General features: G+C 41.2%; 1 protein-coding gene and 1 non-coding gene across 2 annotated transcripts; one reads left to right on the plus strand and one right to left on the minus strand.

Annotated features, from left to right (window-relative positions):
- The first annotated feature begins 2,136 nt into the window (after positions 1 to 2,136).
- TRNAK-CUU (transfer RNA lysine (anticodon CUU)) lies at positions 2,137 to 2,209 on the plus strand. Its single transcript has one exon. It is a non-coding gene; the product is annotated as a tRNA-Lys (tRNA).
- Positions 2,210 to 4,491: 2,282 nt separating this feature from the next.
- On the minus strand, positions 4,492 to 13,174 carry LOC149833255 (MACPF domain-containing protein At1g14780-like). Its single transcript, XM_090012769.1, has 7 exons — positions 12,845 to 13,174; positions 7,184 to 7,422; positions 6,805 to 7,006; positions 6,646 to 6,723; positions 6,368 to 6,548; positions 5,576 to 5,748; positions 4,492 to 5,441 (listed from the first exon to the last, which is right to left on the minus strand). The coding sequence occupies exons 1-7, from the start codon at positions 13,100 to 13,102 to the stop codon at positions 4,752 to 4,754; spliced, it is 1,821 nt and encodes a 606-aa protein (XP_089868895.1). The 5' UTR covers positions 13,103 to 13,174; the 3' UTR covers positions 4,492 to 4,751.
- Between the last annotated feature and the right edge of the window lie 1,916 nt (positions 13,175 to 15,090).

Consider the following 15,090-nt stretch of genomic DNA (forward strand, 5'->3'; position numbering starts at 1 on the left):
TTTTCAATTTATGTGCATAAAAATAGCATAACATAGTGTTTTTTTTTTTTTGCAAAATTAGGGTTCAATTTGCATTAATTCACATAGGCTCTTCAAAGTGGTATCCTCGCTAGCAACCTGCTGTTCAACGTTGAAGGCTTGTCCAATATGGCAGATGATTTGTTGTGGGCCTTTTGAGTGGAAAACCACTTAATCACTAACTGTACATTGACATGCCTCTGGTTGGTAAAATCCTTGAGGTCTCTCTTGATCTCTTGACAGTGCACCTAGCTTGAACCTTATGTCTAATAATGCCCTTTTGGGTTCTGAATTGTGGGTGATTCTCTGAATTATCTGCTGAGAAAAAAAACTGGAAAAACTCATTTTTAACTTGCCAGTTCGGGTGATTCTCTGAATTATCTGATGAAAGAAAAAACCGGAAAAGTTTTGACTTGCCAGGTTTAGACCAAAGGCAAAATGAGGGTAATTGTGAACTCTTAAATTGGTTGTTAGTAAAGCAAAACATAATCATATGTGTGCAATTCCAGTTCGTGGAACAGATGCGGTGCAAAGTGCAAAAGGTCCCAACTCTCTCTCTCTCTCTCTCTCTCTCTCTCTCTCTCATTTATCTCCCAAAGTTTACCAAGTTCATGGAACAGATGCGGGTCAGCATACCTCAACACGAACCTGACCTGTTTATTAAACGGGTTGGCTGTGGCAAACACAAACCCGACCCATTTATTAAACGGGTAACCCGACACAGTTAACCCATTTAATAAATGGGTCGGGTCGGGTGGGCGGGTTGGTGGGTGGGGTTCAGGGTTTTACATTTAAAAGTTTACGGGTTGGCGGGTCGGGTTTGGGTAAACGGGTTGACCCCCTTGCCTAACCCGTTTATTAAACGGGTTGGCGGGTTGGCATACCCCTAACACGAACCCGACCCGTTTAATAAACCGGTTAGGCAGGTTGACCCGTTTACGACACAAACCCGTTTAAGCCAAACCCGAACCCGGCTAAGAAGCGAATTGGAGGGTCATGTCAGAAATTGCCACCCCTAACCTTGACCACCTGACTAACAGCCTAGGCCTCACCCCCATTGCACCAAACCCCATGGAAGTGCAAAAGGTCGCAACTCTCTTGCAGTCATTATTAAACTCTTTCAGTTTAGCAAGTTGAATCCACCTTAGTTGGACTTGGAACCATTCAATTAAAAGTTATTTTAGGAGTGTTTATAAAGGCCAACCTATGTCACAGGAATTGGGCCAACAGGGATGCATCCGCATCGATGCAACTAGACTTTAGACTTGGGTGCGGGTGCAGCACCCGGTGCGGTCAAGCTAACCTTGGGTGTGGTCAATGCACCAGGGTCATAACTGTTCATTTTGAACAGAAAATAAAAAAAAAATATGAAAGTGCCACACCTAGGGTCAGCTTTTTATTTTATTAGTGTTATGTTAATATATATATATATACCCTCCCGCACCCTTCACCCAAGTTTTTTTTTAAAGTGTCGTATCGTCGCACCCGCACCTATGTGACATAGGGCCTAACCAATAAGAATGAACTAAGAAAGATTAGTTGACCTACTTTTAAATACCTTTCTATGCATCAAACTTTGTCTTATGGATGCGAAAAGATCAAACTTATAAAATTCGCGGTATTTTAGATTTCTGTGTATTATGGGGCAAGATTGCTATTGGATTAAGGATGTAAACAGGTTGGATCTAGGCAATAACGAGTCCGACCTAATTGGATGGGATCAGCTAAAACGGTTCCAAATGACCTAAAGTTTGACATTCGGATTTTAGTCGGACATGGACTCCAATTCAAATGTAAAATCCAATACGAAGTCCGGATCTGACTAGCTATAGGATCCTTACTTTGGCTACTGGATCTGACTGATCGGATTGGGATTCGGTTAGAATGGCAGATAATATCTGATCCACTGACATCCCTACATTGGATTCAGATTCAAGTGTGCAAGGAAAAGACTTCATGTATCCCTTGAAGGGTAAGAATGCCACATCATTGCATAAGCTACCTTTTTATGAATGATTTCATGAATAAGGATTGGGATGGATAAACTTTTGCGAGGAGTGGTTTGATTTTTGGATACTATTTACACAAATAAATTGTTTATAGGACAAAGTATAGTAAGCCCGTCTAGCTCAGTTGGTAGAGCGCAAGGCTCTTAACCTTGTGGTCGTGGGTTCGAATCCCACGGTGGGCGTTTTTTTCTCTAAATAATCTTATTGTTCCACCCTACCTTTTCTATATAGCGTTTCTTTTTTCTAATGGTCAGTGCGGACTGCAGCGTCCACATTCACAAATAGCATGGCTATTCAATGGAGGATCCAGATCTGACTAAAATACATGTAGAATTCTGGACCAGATATGATCGGACCTCCTCTGTTACTGGATACAGGGAGAATGGATATTTATATTTTTCCATGTGAAACAGTTAGATATATTGGTCGGGTCAGAACCAGTTCCAAACCATTTTATTTATCCGATTCTGACCTGGACCTGTCTAAATCCAACATTATTTGTTCTGACTCAGACCCTCTTTATAAAACAGACGTTTTTATGGGCCTTGTCCAAATACCTTTGATCAGGTTAGAATCAGATAATGATCCGACCCACTTGCACCCCTAGATTTCACCTAAACTAAATATCTGCCCATTTCAAGTCAGGCTTGGGACAAGGTGGCCAGGTTCATGTCTCACCTTAGAAATTGAAAGACCTGTGATACCTTATAATTCTAATGTTCTAGGAACATTAATGAGGAGTCAATTTTTTTTTTTGATAGGTAAGCTGGGGTTAGGCTCCCCAAGGGGGTTTGGTGTAGTGGGGTGGTGCCTTGACTGCTAGACTGGCAGTCAAGGTTCGATTCTCATGGGTGTCACCCTTCTTCGCAAGCCAACGCGTAGCAAATATAGGCCCCAGGGGTAGGGGTCCTAGCCTCAAATGTTTACGCTGCCGGTACGATGACCGTAGGTATGGCAGGCTGACCCAGCACAACCAGGTCTTTGTGTCGGGTGCAGTTTCTTTGGGTTATAAAAAAAAAAAAAAGCTGAGGTTACACAACGTAGCATTGGATTTTGAACTTGCAAATTTGCAATATCCCAACACAGTGAGACGTGTACTAAAAGCTCCTGCCAAATAAGGCGAGCCCCGTTGTGCTCAGCTTGGTAAACTTCGCTAGTGGCTCATAGATCGGCTCAAGGAAACGGGCTTCCAACAAGCCAAACAACAAGCAACTCATCTTGTTTCCTGGCTTAGTTGCGAGTTCTATTGGGTACCATATGTGGCAGACCTGTTAAGTTGGATTACATGGTTTACGCTCAAGTCTACGATTTTGTGGCAATCAAATTGGCCATTTGGAACTTAGATTTAACTTAAAGTTAAAGCATCACATATATATATATATATACACATGGAGAAACCACACCCAGGATTGGAGACCTAGCCACACTGGCTCTGCCTACCATACATATGATCATTGTGGTCTCCTGGCCGCGTAAAACTCCATGAGCTTACCTTTTTCCCTCAGGGAGTTGACCCACTTGTGCTTGCGCAAGGGGTGACACCCATGAGATTCGAACCTAGACCGCCTGCCTAGATGCCTAGCTCCCATCCCACTGGGCCAAACCTCTTTAAGGCAGTTAACGCATCATTTTAAAAATGAACCCCATCATTTTCCTTGGCCATGGTAAGAATGCGTTTTAAGGCGATTTGCATTTTAAAAAGCTCAAAAGTCAACAAAACCACGTGGCATTCATCCAAAGTGCAAACAGACGGCCACGATGTCCGCATGAGCAAAAACGCTCATTTTCAGCATGACCTGATCTGCTTCCCTGCACACCTGGCTAGGGGACAAGATAGATTTGTCTTGAGACATCTCGAGTTCGAAACCCGAGAGATGCGTCCTGTCCACGAGCTGAAACATAAATGAAAGCTTTTCTATTGAGAGTAGATCCGATGCAATTTTTATTTGGGTAATCAGGTGTAGCGGCACATTAAAAGTGTGCAATTACATTGCAGTAGCGATGGAGTTTTACACCAAGGGGCCGGAAAAGGGCATGGTCAATATTGCTACTCTTGGTGATAAAAAAATCGATGGTTTAACTCCAACATTAGGAGAAAAAACCCCACAATTTCACTTATCCATTTTTCTTTCTTATTTTTCTATATAAACACTTTGAGGGCAGGCAGAAACTAAGCCTAAGGTTTATTTTTTTCGAAGGCAAAATAGTAGGCCTAAACTTGACGACATGATCTTGATGTAAGCTCGAGCAAGCAGGCACTAGGCTGGCCGAGCCTACTTCGGTCTTACATAGGCATGGGCCCACTCATTTTTAATGAGAGAGAGAGAGAGAGAGAGAGAGAGAGAGAGAGAGAGAGAGAGAGAGAGAGAGACTTCATCACTAGCATCATCATAGTAAAAGAACACGAATGTTTCCTATCCTTATAACAAACTTGCGAGCTTCACGCTCTCAACCGCTACAAGAATTTAAACCCAACCAGGAGCGATCCAACTTGGTCCTTTGTTATTGATCAGAAAAATTAGAAATGAAATAATATACAAAAATTAATGGACAATATTGACATAAATTTATGAATACTAATCAAGCGTACGTTTTGGGTATCACGTGAATGGTGATAAAGTTCATGAACTCCAAGAAAATTGCAATCCATGATCTTGTTACAAGGGGTTTACGTGATACACAAACGTACCCTACACTCTAAAGCAAACCAATAGACACCAAATCTCAACATGCATAATTAAGCAAAGCAAACTTTACATGCAAAGAGATCTTGCCGAGATCGTTCAAAACAAGCTTGGCACCAACAACAAGCCAATGTCCAGGTGGATCATGAGGTCCCCTCAACACCTCTGCTGTGTCCACAAACTTCAGCAACTTCCTGGACTGAACTGGCACTGGTGGCCCATCTGGGTAGACTCCAGAGTTCAGCACTGGTTTAGTTGGTTGGTCTTTTGTTACTGTGGAAGTGAAGGTTGTGCTCAGTGTTGACAGGAAGCTCGACTTGCGCAGTGTTGCAGGCGCCTGGCACCAAATTGTCTTATGGATGGTGCAGTTGGGCAGCCATGTGAAGAGAAGCCTTAGATGAAGAGCCTTCTTCGACCGCTTGCTTTGCGCTTGGAGCTGGGCGCCTGTTACAATGAACACCCCTTCTCTGCTTCCCGAGGGGCCAAGAAGCCACTGAGGGTCATGCTTGATTGGTGCAGTGCAAACATGGGAGTAATGCTTCCACTTAACTGGCTCGAAGTATTCAATATCTGTGTCTTCCAAGCCTCGCCATCGAGGCAGTTCGGATGTGGTGGAGCTGAGAATGCTAGGGAGGCTGGAGAGGTGCTGCATGTGGACTGCTAGCCTGTTGCACTTCTTGCCTTCGAGATATAGACGGAGGCCGACCACGGGCTTTCCGCCGCTAGTGACCTTTGTATACAGAGCATGAGTGTGAGACTAATTATATTGCATGCGGTTAATGGGAATCATGGAAGATCTCAATTGTCAAGGATTAATAGTAGTGAAACAGAGGACCAAAGAAAATTGAAGAAAAAAAAATGTACCTCAACAGTGTTAACATGAAGCTTTGGTCCCATGAAGCTGAACCGTAGGGATGGACTAGAAGCCTTCCTGATTTGAGGTGTGAGACCCAGAGGTAGCTCGTTGTATGCAGGAACCCATTGCAGGGGAACCTGGAACTCCAAGAAATACCGAAGGTCCTCTGGAGCAGGTTTGTCTGTTTATCCAAAAATCAAGGTCACTAACAAGCAACACTAATAGCATGTTTTCTCATGGAATTAAAAGTCTATTCCATGGAAGGGAGAAATGTAGCTTGTGAAATACATGAAGTATGCAATCCAAATTCAACAAAAAGGATAGGAATAACATGGTGTCATTTGAAACAGAGTTTCGTTTTTCTACAATTCTGCCATGTCTTTGCCTGTTGGTAGTGGGATTTCAGTGGATGGTTAAACCTTTAGATACACAGCTACCTGGCATTGATTTCTAATTTTGGCAGAATGTTTACATAAATGAAGCAGAAAATATTGGTTTACTACAGCAAGACGGTAAACAGGAATGCTGAAATTGAAATAAAACAGTCACAACAAATAGTGCTGCAAGCTAGTTCAGATTCTTGTTTGTATGTACTAGGAAACTACGAACTGCAGAAGAGAATGACTTATGGTGGTGGAAAGATTTTCACAGAAAGAAACCAATCAGGATTGGATTGAAGGCAATGAAAAGAAAACAATAAAACCAGAAAGGAAAAAAGGAGAAAATAACATTGAACAAAGACATTTCAAAAACTTTACAGTGAGTTATATATCTTGAACTTTTGCAAGGTTAAGACTTACAACGAAGATATAGGTTAATTGCGTGGCTTAGATATCCGCTGCCTGGTATTCCACTTAGAAGAGATGTAATTGGGACAAACTTAAAGAGAATGGCATCAGGGTCGCTTGATACTGAGTGTAGCCATGTAGAATGACTATTTGATATGTTTCCTCCTCTCTTCGAGCAAATAATAGTAACACCCTGTTCAAGAACAAATGGACATCGACTAGCTGCTAAGAATAAAAGATATTTCACCATTTAATTCCGAATAACTGGCTAATTCCGAATGATAGCTTACATCCTTGTTTGATGTTGCTGAAAAGCTGGCCAGTTGCATACTGTTCGAGTGCAGGATATTTTTAAATACCTCAGGAACCTGGAAACAGAGCATGGGTCACCCAACTATTCCAAGAATTAAAATGTTCTTTGGACAAAGAAAACAAGGGCATAGAAGTACTTTGTGAGTGCTTTCTCTGATTTTGTCGTGCAGAGGGGAGAGGCTCCTCCCGTCTGAAAAGTAAAAATCACCTAGATTTTCAAAATGTTTCTTGAGTTCAGCAGGTGGAATGGGTGAGGAAGGACTCTGTCTCACACAGACCAAATCCTGGCCTCCCACAGACAAGCCCACAATTATGTGTGTACCATATGATTGGATGAACCTGTGAACATACTAAGAAAGTCAACAAATTTAAAGCAGACTCTAGAAATCCTACACTACTTTCATGCAAGTAGAAAAGTGTGGCACACTCTTTTAGAACTGATCAAGATGACATATTGATTGCAGTCCCCTAGATATATGTATCTCAACACAAAAAATTAAGATGAAGAACTTGGACCTTGAAAGAGCAGCAGGGTCCCAAGTGGATGGAACAGCCCTTTTGACCTCTTCTCGAATGACTAAAGGAGATCCGGTTAGGTGTAGATTGTAAAGAGAGATGAAATAACCATCAAAGGCAAGATATTTAGTTTCTGTGGCATCATCCAACCAGGCCCCACTTAGGTCAAAGATTGCATTAAAATATCCAGAAGGGATCTTCCCCTGTATGGATGACTTCTGATTGAGCAACTCTGACATCTGCAAGTGAAAAACATAATGAGCTTATAAATGCTGAAAATGGTAAGAATAAGCATCAAGTTTATAGAAATCACTCGTGCATATATATAGAGTAATGTGTAGCTCCTAAACAGTTTGTCCTAAACCTTCTAAATGCTTCTAAAAAACAAAGTTCTATTATTTTCTGCTTAATCCTAACCTATGGATGTGTTCATCATTTTGAATCGTATTTATTCAATGATAAACCTTGATTTTTGTTTCACCAAGCTTTGGTGCAATATGAACCTTCGGTTTTCGATCACTCTAAATATGCATCTAAATACAGAAAAAATGCCTAATCTAATACTTGCTTTCTACTAAGTAAGCTATATATAATCCATCTATGAGTTTGGATTAAGCAAACATCCAAAACTTTTAGGACAGTTTAGAAGCTACTCATTGCATCTGCATGGTTGGATTTGCAAAAAAAAATGTCGAAATGCCTAGTTCACACTCTAGTTCACATATTTCCAGTTGACATATTCTAGCTATATATATATATATATATGCTTCCATCTCATCTAACCAATGGCCTCTCTACAGCCAGAAAGTTTTGCAGGGAAAAAGAAACTATCAATAAAGAACATAAACTTTTTGGTACTCTCATAGCCTTTTCACAATACCCAAATTGATTGTTGCTCTTGTTGGTCTCTAAAAATCAAAAGAGACGAACAGATACCAATAATTGCAATGTCCGGTTCCAGGTTGTCGGACATTTTTGAAACATACACATATCAGGACATACCATTCCATTTCCCAAGCAATCTCCTCAGGGCATTTCCGTTAAATTCTCAAAAAGACCAAAATATGGTTTTAATCACAAAAAACATACAAAACACTCCCTAAGATGAAATTACAATCATCCCCAACAAATTAACAGTTTTAAAAAGAAACAGTTATTTATTTAATATTTTATTACTTGCTTTTAAGATGATAAGTACCAATTTCCTCCTTACAAGCAAAAGTTATAGTGATAAATCTCCCACAAAAAAAGTTATAAACATGCATATACTCCGACGACATTATTCAAATTGTGGCTACTATCATGAATAATGCAAAAAACTATTCAAATTATAAGCCCGTACGCAAACAAACAACTTAGGAAGAAAGGAACGAAGCACATTATTTAAAAAGTAAAATCGGTAATTAATTAATTAATTACAATTTGCCTAGGAGCTGACCCACCAAGTACCCTTTTTCTCTTATTTTGCTTTTAATTAATAGAAAATGCTTTCAGAGTATTGTCAAGGACAAGGACAGCTAAAATGAGCTCCCCACCATTTGGTTTTTGCTTCCATTAGGACCTTGTTGCTTATTCTAGAGATTGTTTTTTGGCTACCATTCAGGCACAGTTTATCCATACATAAGGAGGCGAAAATTCCACGTATTTACAGTGAAAATATTTTTTCTCCATATCATATCAAAGCCAGGGGCCAAAATAGAAGGGCAGAAGGGCCACATATTTGTTGGGTTGGGATGATCCAAATCCACATTCAACCTGTTGCGGGTCTTCTATATCAGGGCCGACCTGCATGGGAATCCATACCCGACTAGATCATCAATACCCCACCTACTTAAAGTTAAGATTCTATTTCAAGGCCTCTTTAAAGTATAATCCATAAATTGGATCTGAACATGGTTTTCATTTGACTGCAACCTCCATTATCCATATCCATATCTAGTTGGGTACTGCATGACACATCCACATCCTACATGTTTTCTCTATGGAAGCTATCGTGAGGGTTCAACACTCCTGAAAATGGATAGCAAGGACATTCCGTGATCCATATCCATATGTGTGTATCCGTTTTCTCCATAGACCAGGGCCAAGCCAAGTTCTCAGCCGGGTCTGAACCACAGACCCGTTTTCATCATATATTAGCAATATGTGAAACGGCAAAAATTCGTTAAAAAATGTGTACATGATTAGAAAAAAAAAAATCTTTTCTATACTGCTATATTTATATCTACATCTAGGGATGTCAATGGATCGGGTTTGACTCAGACCCGAGCTGTACCAAACCCTATAGGGTCAAAGTTTGGTGATAAATAAGGTCCCATTAGAATCCGGGTCAGGCCCAAAGGGTTTGAACATACGGATCTGGGTATAGTTTGTGAAATTTCATACCAGACCCAGGGCCAACCCGTGTTCCAACTAAAATCCACAATTTTTCCATTAAAAAAGGAAAAAATATTATCTTAATGGGTACGGTTGGGGTCAGGTTCATGTAATCCTTATAGGATCCGGCTATGGTTTCTCTTATGTTGGGTCCAATTAGACACGTGTCCAAGCCCCGTACCAGCATCACAAATCTGATACCGCTCTTGTTTCACCTGTGTCCGAACCAAACCCAACCCGTTGACACCCCTGTCTATGTCTATTCTACTTATAAAGGAGGGATCAGGAGCATTGGTGTGCGTAAATATTTTTCTTTAGAAACTTTTGAAAATGACATAAAAGTTTACTTGGGTGTATATGCCTTTTACAAACTTGTGTGCAAACTTTGTAACACCAACAAGAGAGAGAGAGAGAGAGTAGGAAATTACATAAGTGAGTTTAATTCATGATAAAACCTGAGAAGAGATTAGGAAATGACATTACGTGGGTTTACTTCGAGGTAAAATGTGGGAATATTTTCTTAGAAAACCAAGTGAAGGGCACAGTAACTACGCGTTCGGACTCAACATTCAACTCAAACCGGAGATTCAAGAAAATTTGGATACCTATTAGAAAAGTAGCCTTATATCACTGGCGGAGCCAGGGGTGGGCGGTCGCCGACCCCAGAATTAGAAACCGGAATTTTTTTTTGTCTTCCACATGTTAAAGAAAGAATATGCGTCCATGTGTATTTTCTTGTGAGGATGGTAGTGCTAATTTTTTCTCTTAATTTTTTTCACTATTGAATTGTGTAAAAACCTTAGAAGAGACTGGTTATTAGTTCGTGGGAGTTGGAGTTCTCTCTTGTGAATATTCAACAAAGATCTGTGTTTTTTCCCAACTTCTTCTTTTGTCATTTGTTCTTTGTGAAACCGTGTAACCTAAGTTTATGAGGAACCTGGCTCCACTCATCCCTATATCATCCTCTGTGGTCATAACTCCCTCTGGGATCTCATTGGTACCAGAGCCGTACCTGTGTTTTATGGGGCCTGAGGCGGAGGGAAAAAATGGGCCCCCTATTAATAATAGGAGTTCGGGGCAGCGCCTTCGATTTTTTTTTAAAGAATCAAAATAACAATAAAATTTGCATTCACATTAAACAAATATAATATTTCAAATATTTATATTATATTAAATAAAAATGTATAAAATGTTTATATAAACTACCTAAACAATGGGCCCCTAAAATGTTTTTGGGTCCAAGGGCCCTGAGGCCCAAGCCTCATTGGCCTCTTTACAGGTCCGGCTCTGATTGGTACTAAGTTGTTTTGATCAATCTGGCCCTATCGATGGGTTCAACACGGTTGATTTAATAGAAATCAATCTTTTGATAGTGTTCTTTAACAAAAAAAAATATGATTTTCAATTTATTTTGACAATGTTCTTTAACAAAAAAAACATGTTTTTTATTAATGGTTAATGATTTTTGAATCAGTAAAAAGTCCTGCACATAAGTCGGATTCTGTCTATTCAAATGTTGATCTTCACTAAATGGATGATGTAGATCATATACATAGGGTCCAATTTGATGAAAATAACTTGCGCCGGTGAGGTCCTAATGACAGGAATGGCGATATGGATGACTGAAACCTAAATGTGGTTAGGGGTGCCATGCAAAACACTATGCTTGCTTCATTAAATGGAGGAAAAGAGGGATTGAATATGTGTTGCTATAACCTGACCATGGGCAGGCCGATGCCATGAAGGCCCTCAGAATGATGAAACCAGATGGTATCATCAATTTGATTGCCATCGCCTTCTCCGGCCAGGGAGGCCGCTTCTAGAAGAACATGTCAAATCTACCACGCACAACTAAAATTTCTTGTGATGATGGGTGGGCAAAAAATTTCTGGCTCAGCCACTGGTCCGAATAAATGGATTGTCCTTAAAGACGATAGCATTGTCTCCAAGACCCCGCACCCAACTAAAAACTTCTGGCTCCGCCACTGGCTTATATAAATATAAATTTTTCATGTTCTAGATGATAATCAACGAAACACAAGCTTCCTGACTTAACAGTTGCATCTGTTTCTTCTGTTTTCAATGTTTTGGTTGGAAAAGACTGTGTTTGAGTAAGGAGACTTTCACCCACGAAACCAAACTTGACCAGATGGGTTTGCAACAATTAATAAGCCATTATTGTTGTGCCATAATAGAGTTGGTTGGTATGCCAACGATGTACTCAACTAGAAGCCACTACCCCCCAACCTACCAAGAGGAATTGCTCTCAAAGTACACAACTACTTCCACCAAAAAACAAAAACACTGAACCCAAATTCTTGTTGGCTGAGCCCACCCGGAAATCCCAACCAGATGTGACCGAAAACAAACAAAACCCAGTTTCTTCTTTGGCCTTGCCCTCCCCATTGAAGGCCAAGGAAGGATTGAAGGCCAAGAAAGGATGGTGTTGGAGAACAACCAGACGCATAGGAAGGGCCATTTTTTTGTCGTATAGAGAAAAAAACGCTAGGGCTTTCTTCGTCATAAGAGGATATTCCTGTCAATAACGAATTCATGCCGGAATAGTTTCGTCCCATGAAAACCCAAACAACGAAGGATGACGCCTTGGGGAAATTCGGTTCACGCGCGCCCTGGTATGGAAGGGATATATCCGTCATTATTGAAAATTGCAGGGTTAATTTCGTAATAGGAGCGATTGGAGCAGCGGGTGACGTATCCGAATTGATCTGTGCAAATTAAAGTGATCGAAAATGACGAAATTGTCTCAGGTCAAGGTCAACCAATTGGTCATTATAGAGGAGTACTTTAGTCATTTAGGATCGCAAATCCTAGCTAGTCAGCCCCTCAAATTGATTTTGTCAAAAGGGCTGAAGTTTATACGTCAAATCGCCCAAAATTGACAAGTTTAATGACGAAATTACCCCTAAACGACGATGTTCTCCCGGCAACCGGGATTCCTCTTCTTTGGCCGAGTATTTCCAGCAGCCGGAGGGGGAGACCAAACCGTCCGATCTCAGAAAGAGACGAAAATATCCCAAAACAGCACCACACATGCTTTGAATTCGCCCAATAGCCGGGGAAGGATGAGTTCCTACCGAGAAAGGAAGATAACGCACAAACGCGAATCCCTAAGACGTGTTTGGAATCGAGAAAACGGAATCCAAATACATCAACATCCTCCTCAGAAAAAAAAAGGAGAAAATGAGGGAATTTTTTTTATTGAATTAGACCTCATTTCCACCGGATTCCATGAGTTAGAAAGGAGAGGAAGAGGGACGCACTCACCTGATTGAACTCGAGCACGTCGGACCTGAACCGGATCCGATCACCTTTATCGCAACCGATATCCCTGGGAACCGCCGGGATGCTGCCCCCGCCGGGGATCTTGACGTCCCGGACGCTCCTCTCGTCCAACTCAACGAGCCTCCCGTCGCCGGAGGCCGTCCCCTTGGAGTACGTCAGCCGAAAATCGCTCGTCAGGTCGAACCCCCGCCCCAGCGCCCGCACCGCCTGCGCGGCGCCTCCCTCTCCGGGCGCACTCATCCGTTTCCAGCCACTACCGTCCGATCTCGAACCAGAGAGAGAGAGACTAGCAGTAGCAAGAGAGGGAGGGAGGGTTTTTGGTTCATGGGGGAGGGGGAAGCTTTTAAGGTTGCTTGAGTGAGGGAGGGAGGGTTTGACTGAGGGTAGAATGGGAAATAGAGAAAAAGTAATGAGGGCTAATAGAAATGGCATGTAGAACTGGGGGAGACGTAAAAGCCTTTGCTTTTTCCGGCGGTCTCCTCCTCCTCCTCCTCCTCCTCCTCGTGGTCAAACATTCAAAACTTTGACGGATAACGGCGATTGACTCTCCGTCAATGCTTAGTAACGGCAGGTGAAAACTAGAAATTAGAAATTTCCAGGAAATTTCTTTCCTTTTGAATTACTAGAAACCGACTAAAGTTTTCGGTTATTACGATTCAACGTCTCGAATTTGTCATGGGCTCACAGTAAATGCCATAAATCCCGTTATCGACAAAATATCAAGTGTAACCTCCTTGTCCAGTCCCAACTAATCAGCCTAATGGTTTGACTCAAATTAAGCCAAAGCCTAAGCTATTTATGGAGCTAAGTCTATTTATACTTGAGTAATTACCAAATTATTATAGGTCCGACTCGATTCAAGTCTAAGTCAAACTTGACCCAACCCAATCTACAATAAAGTCCACCATGGGTCCGGTTTGAGGCCCTAACCCACTAATTATCAGGCCAAAACCCAGCCCATTATATACATGGGCCGGGCCTAGGTCAGCCCATGGGCTATGCTATCAGACCGACCCTATGGGCCTAAGCTACTTAATTAAGTTTTTAATAATATAAAAAATAATAAAATTAATTGGTTGCATAGTAACTTGGTAACTATTATTATTTACCTAATCAGTTACATTAATTTTATGAAAACTAGAAACATAATTAGTTGGATAATGAGAAGTTATTGATTATTACTATTTACCTAATTAATTGCATTAATTTTGTGAGAAATATAAAAACAATTGGTTGGGTGCATAGGATTATTGGTCTATTTAAAAATTAAGGTTGCTGACATTTAAAAATAACCTACAAATGAGTTTGGGTCGGACTAAACTAACCCACTAACTAAACATTTGCTTATTGGGTCAATGAGCCTAATCATGGTCGAATCTTCAAACCCAAGCTTATTAAGAACCGGGTCCTCTAGGCTGAGCCATTCTTAAAACCCAATGGGCCGAACTCTAATTGGGCCTGGGCCGGGCCGATGCCCACCCATACTAGTGAAGTGCAAAGTGACGTTTTCTTTTTTCAATAAGTGAGACGATTTCTTGACTTTTTTTTTTTATAAAAAACAACCAATTTTGTAGTCCTACTAATGAAGGCAATTTTGACCTAACAAAGTCAATAATATAAAAGTTAGTCAATTTTGGTAATATCTGATCATTTATTCGAAATTATTCGAACGTGTCAAAAGAGTACGAACTGCGTATCTGTGGAGCCCAGTCTACCAATCGAAGAACACGTGGATTGAGGCGCCCCGGTCTTCGCACTATAGAACGGGATTCTGGGTTCGGGTCAGAGTGACGGCATCGATTGGTGGAGGCGGTGACGCAACTGCGTGTGGAATCGGACCGACCATGTCTGGTTGAAGACTCTGGTTGTCAACGGGTCGAATCTAGATCCGGTTTGCATTCTTATAATGTGGTAGCTTTTAACCAATTAAAGCAGGTTTTGGTTTGAGATCTAGATCCAGATCGGGTTAGTGGAGTGGCTTCCCAAGTTTTGAACACTTCCGGACTTTGGAAGTTGCCCCACAAGATGGGTTTGTGACCCGCCACCAAGACGGGACCCAGCTAGTCGGTTTTGGCTCCAAATTTTCCCGTTGCAAAAATACACAAAAACAGCCTGTCGCGTGTCCTTTTCTCCGTGTCTAGGTTTTACATTAGATTGTTGTTGGAAGCATCGTTGTGAATCGACCTGAATCAGTGCCGGTTCGAGTCGTATTGTTGAAAAATCGATTC

Source organism: Nuphar pumila, chromosome 7 (assembly GCF_984573655.1).
Source record: "Nuphar pumila chromosome 7, dmNupPumi1.hap1.1, whole genome shotgun sequence".
NCBI lineage: Eukaryota > Viridiplantae > Streptophyta > Magnoliopsida > Nymphaeales > Nymphaeaceae > Nuphar > Nuphar pumila.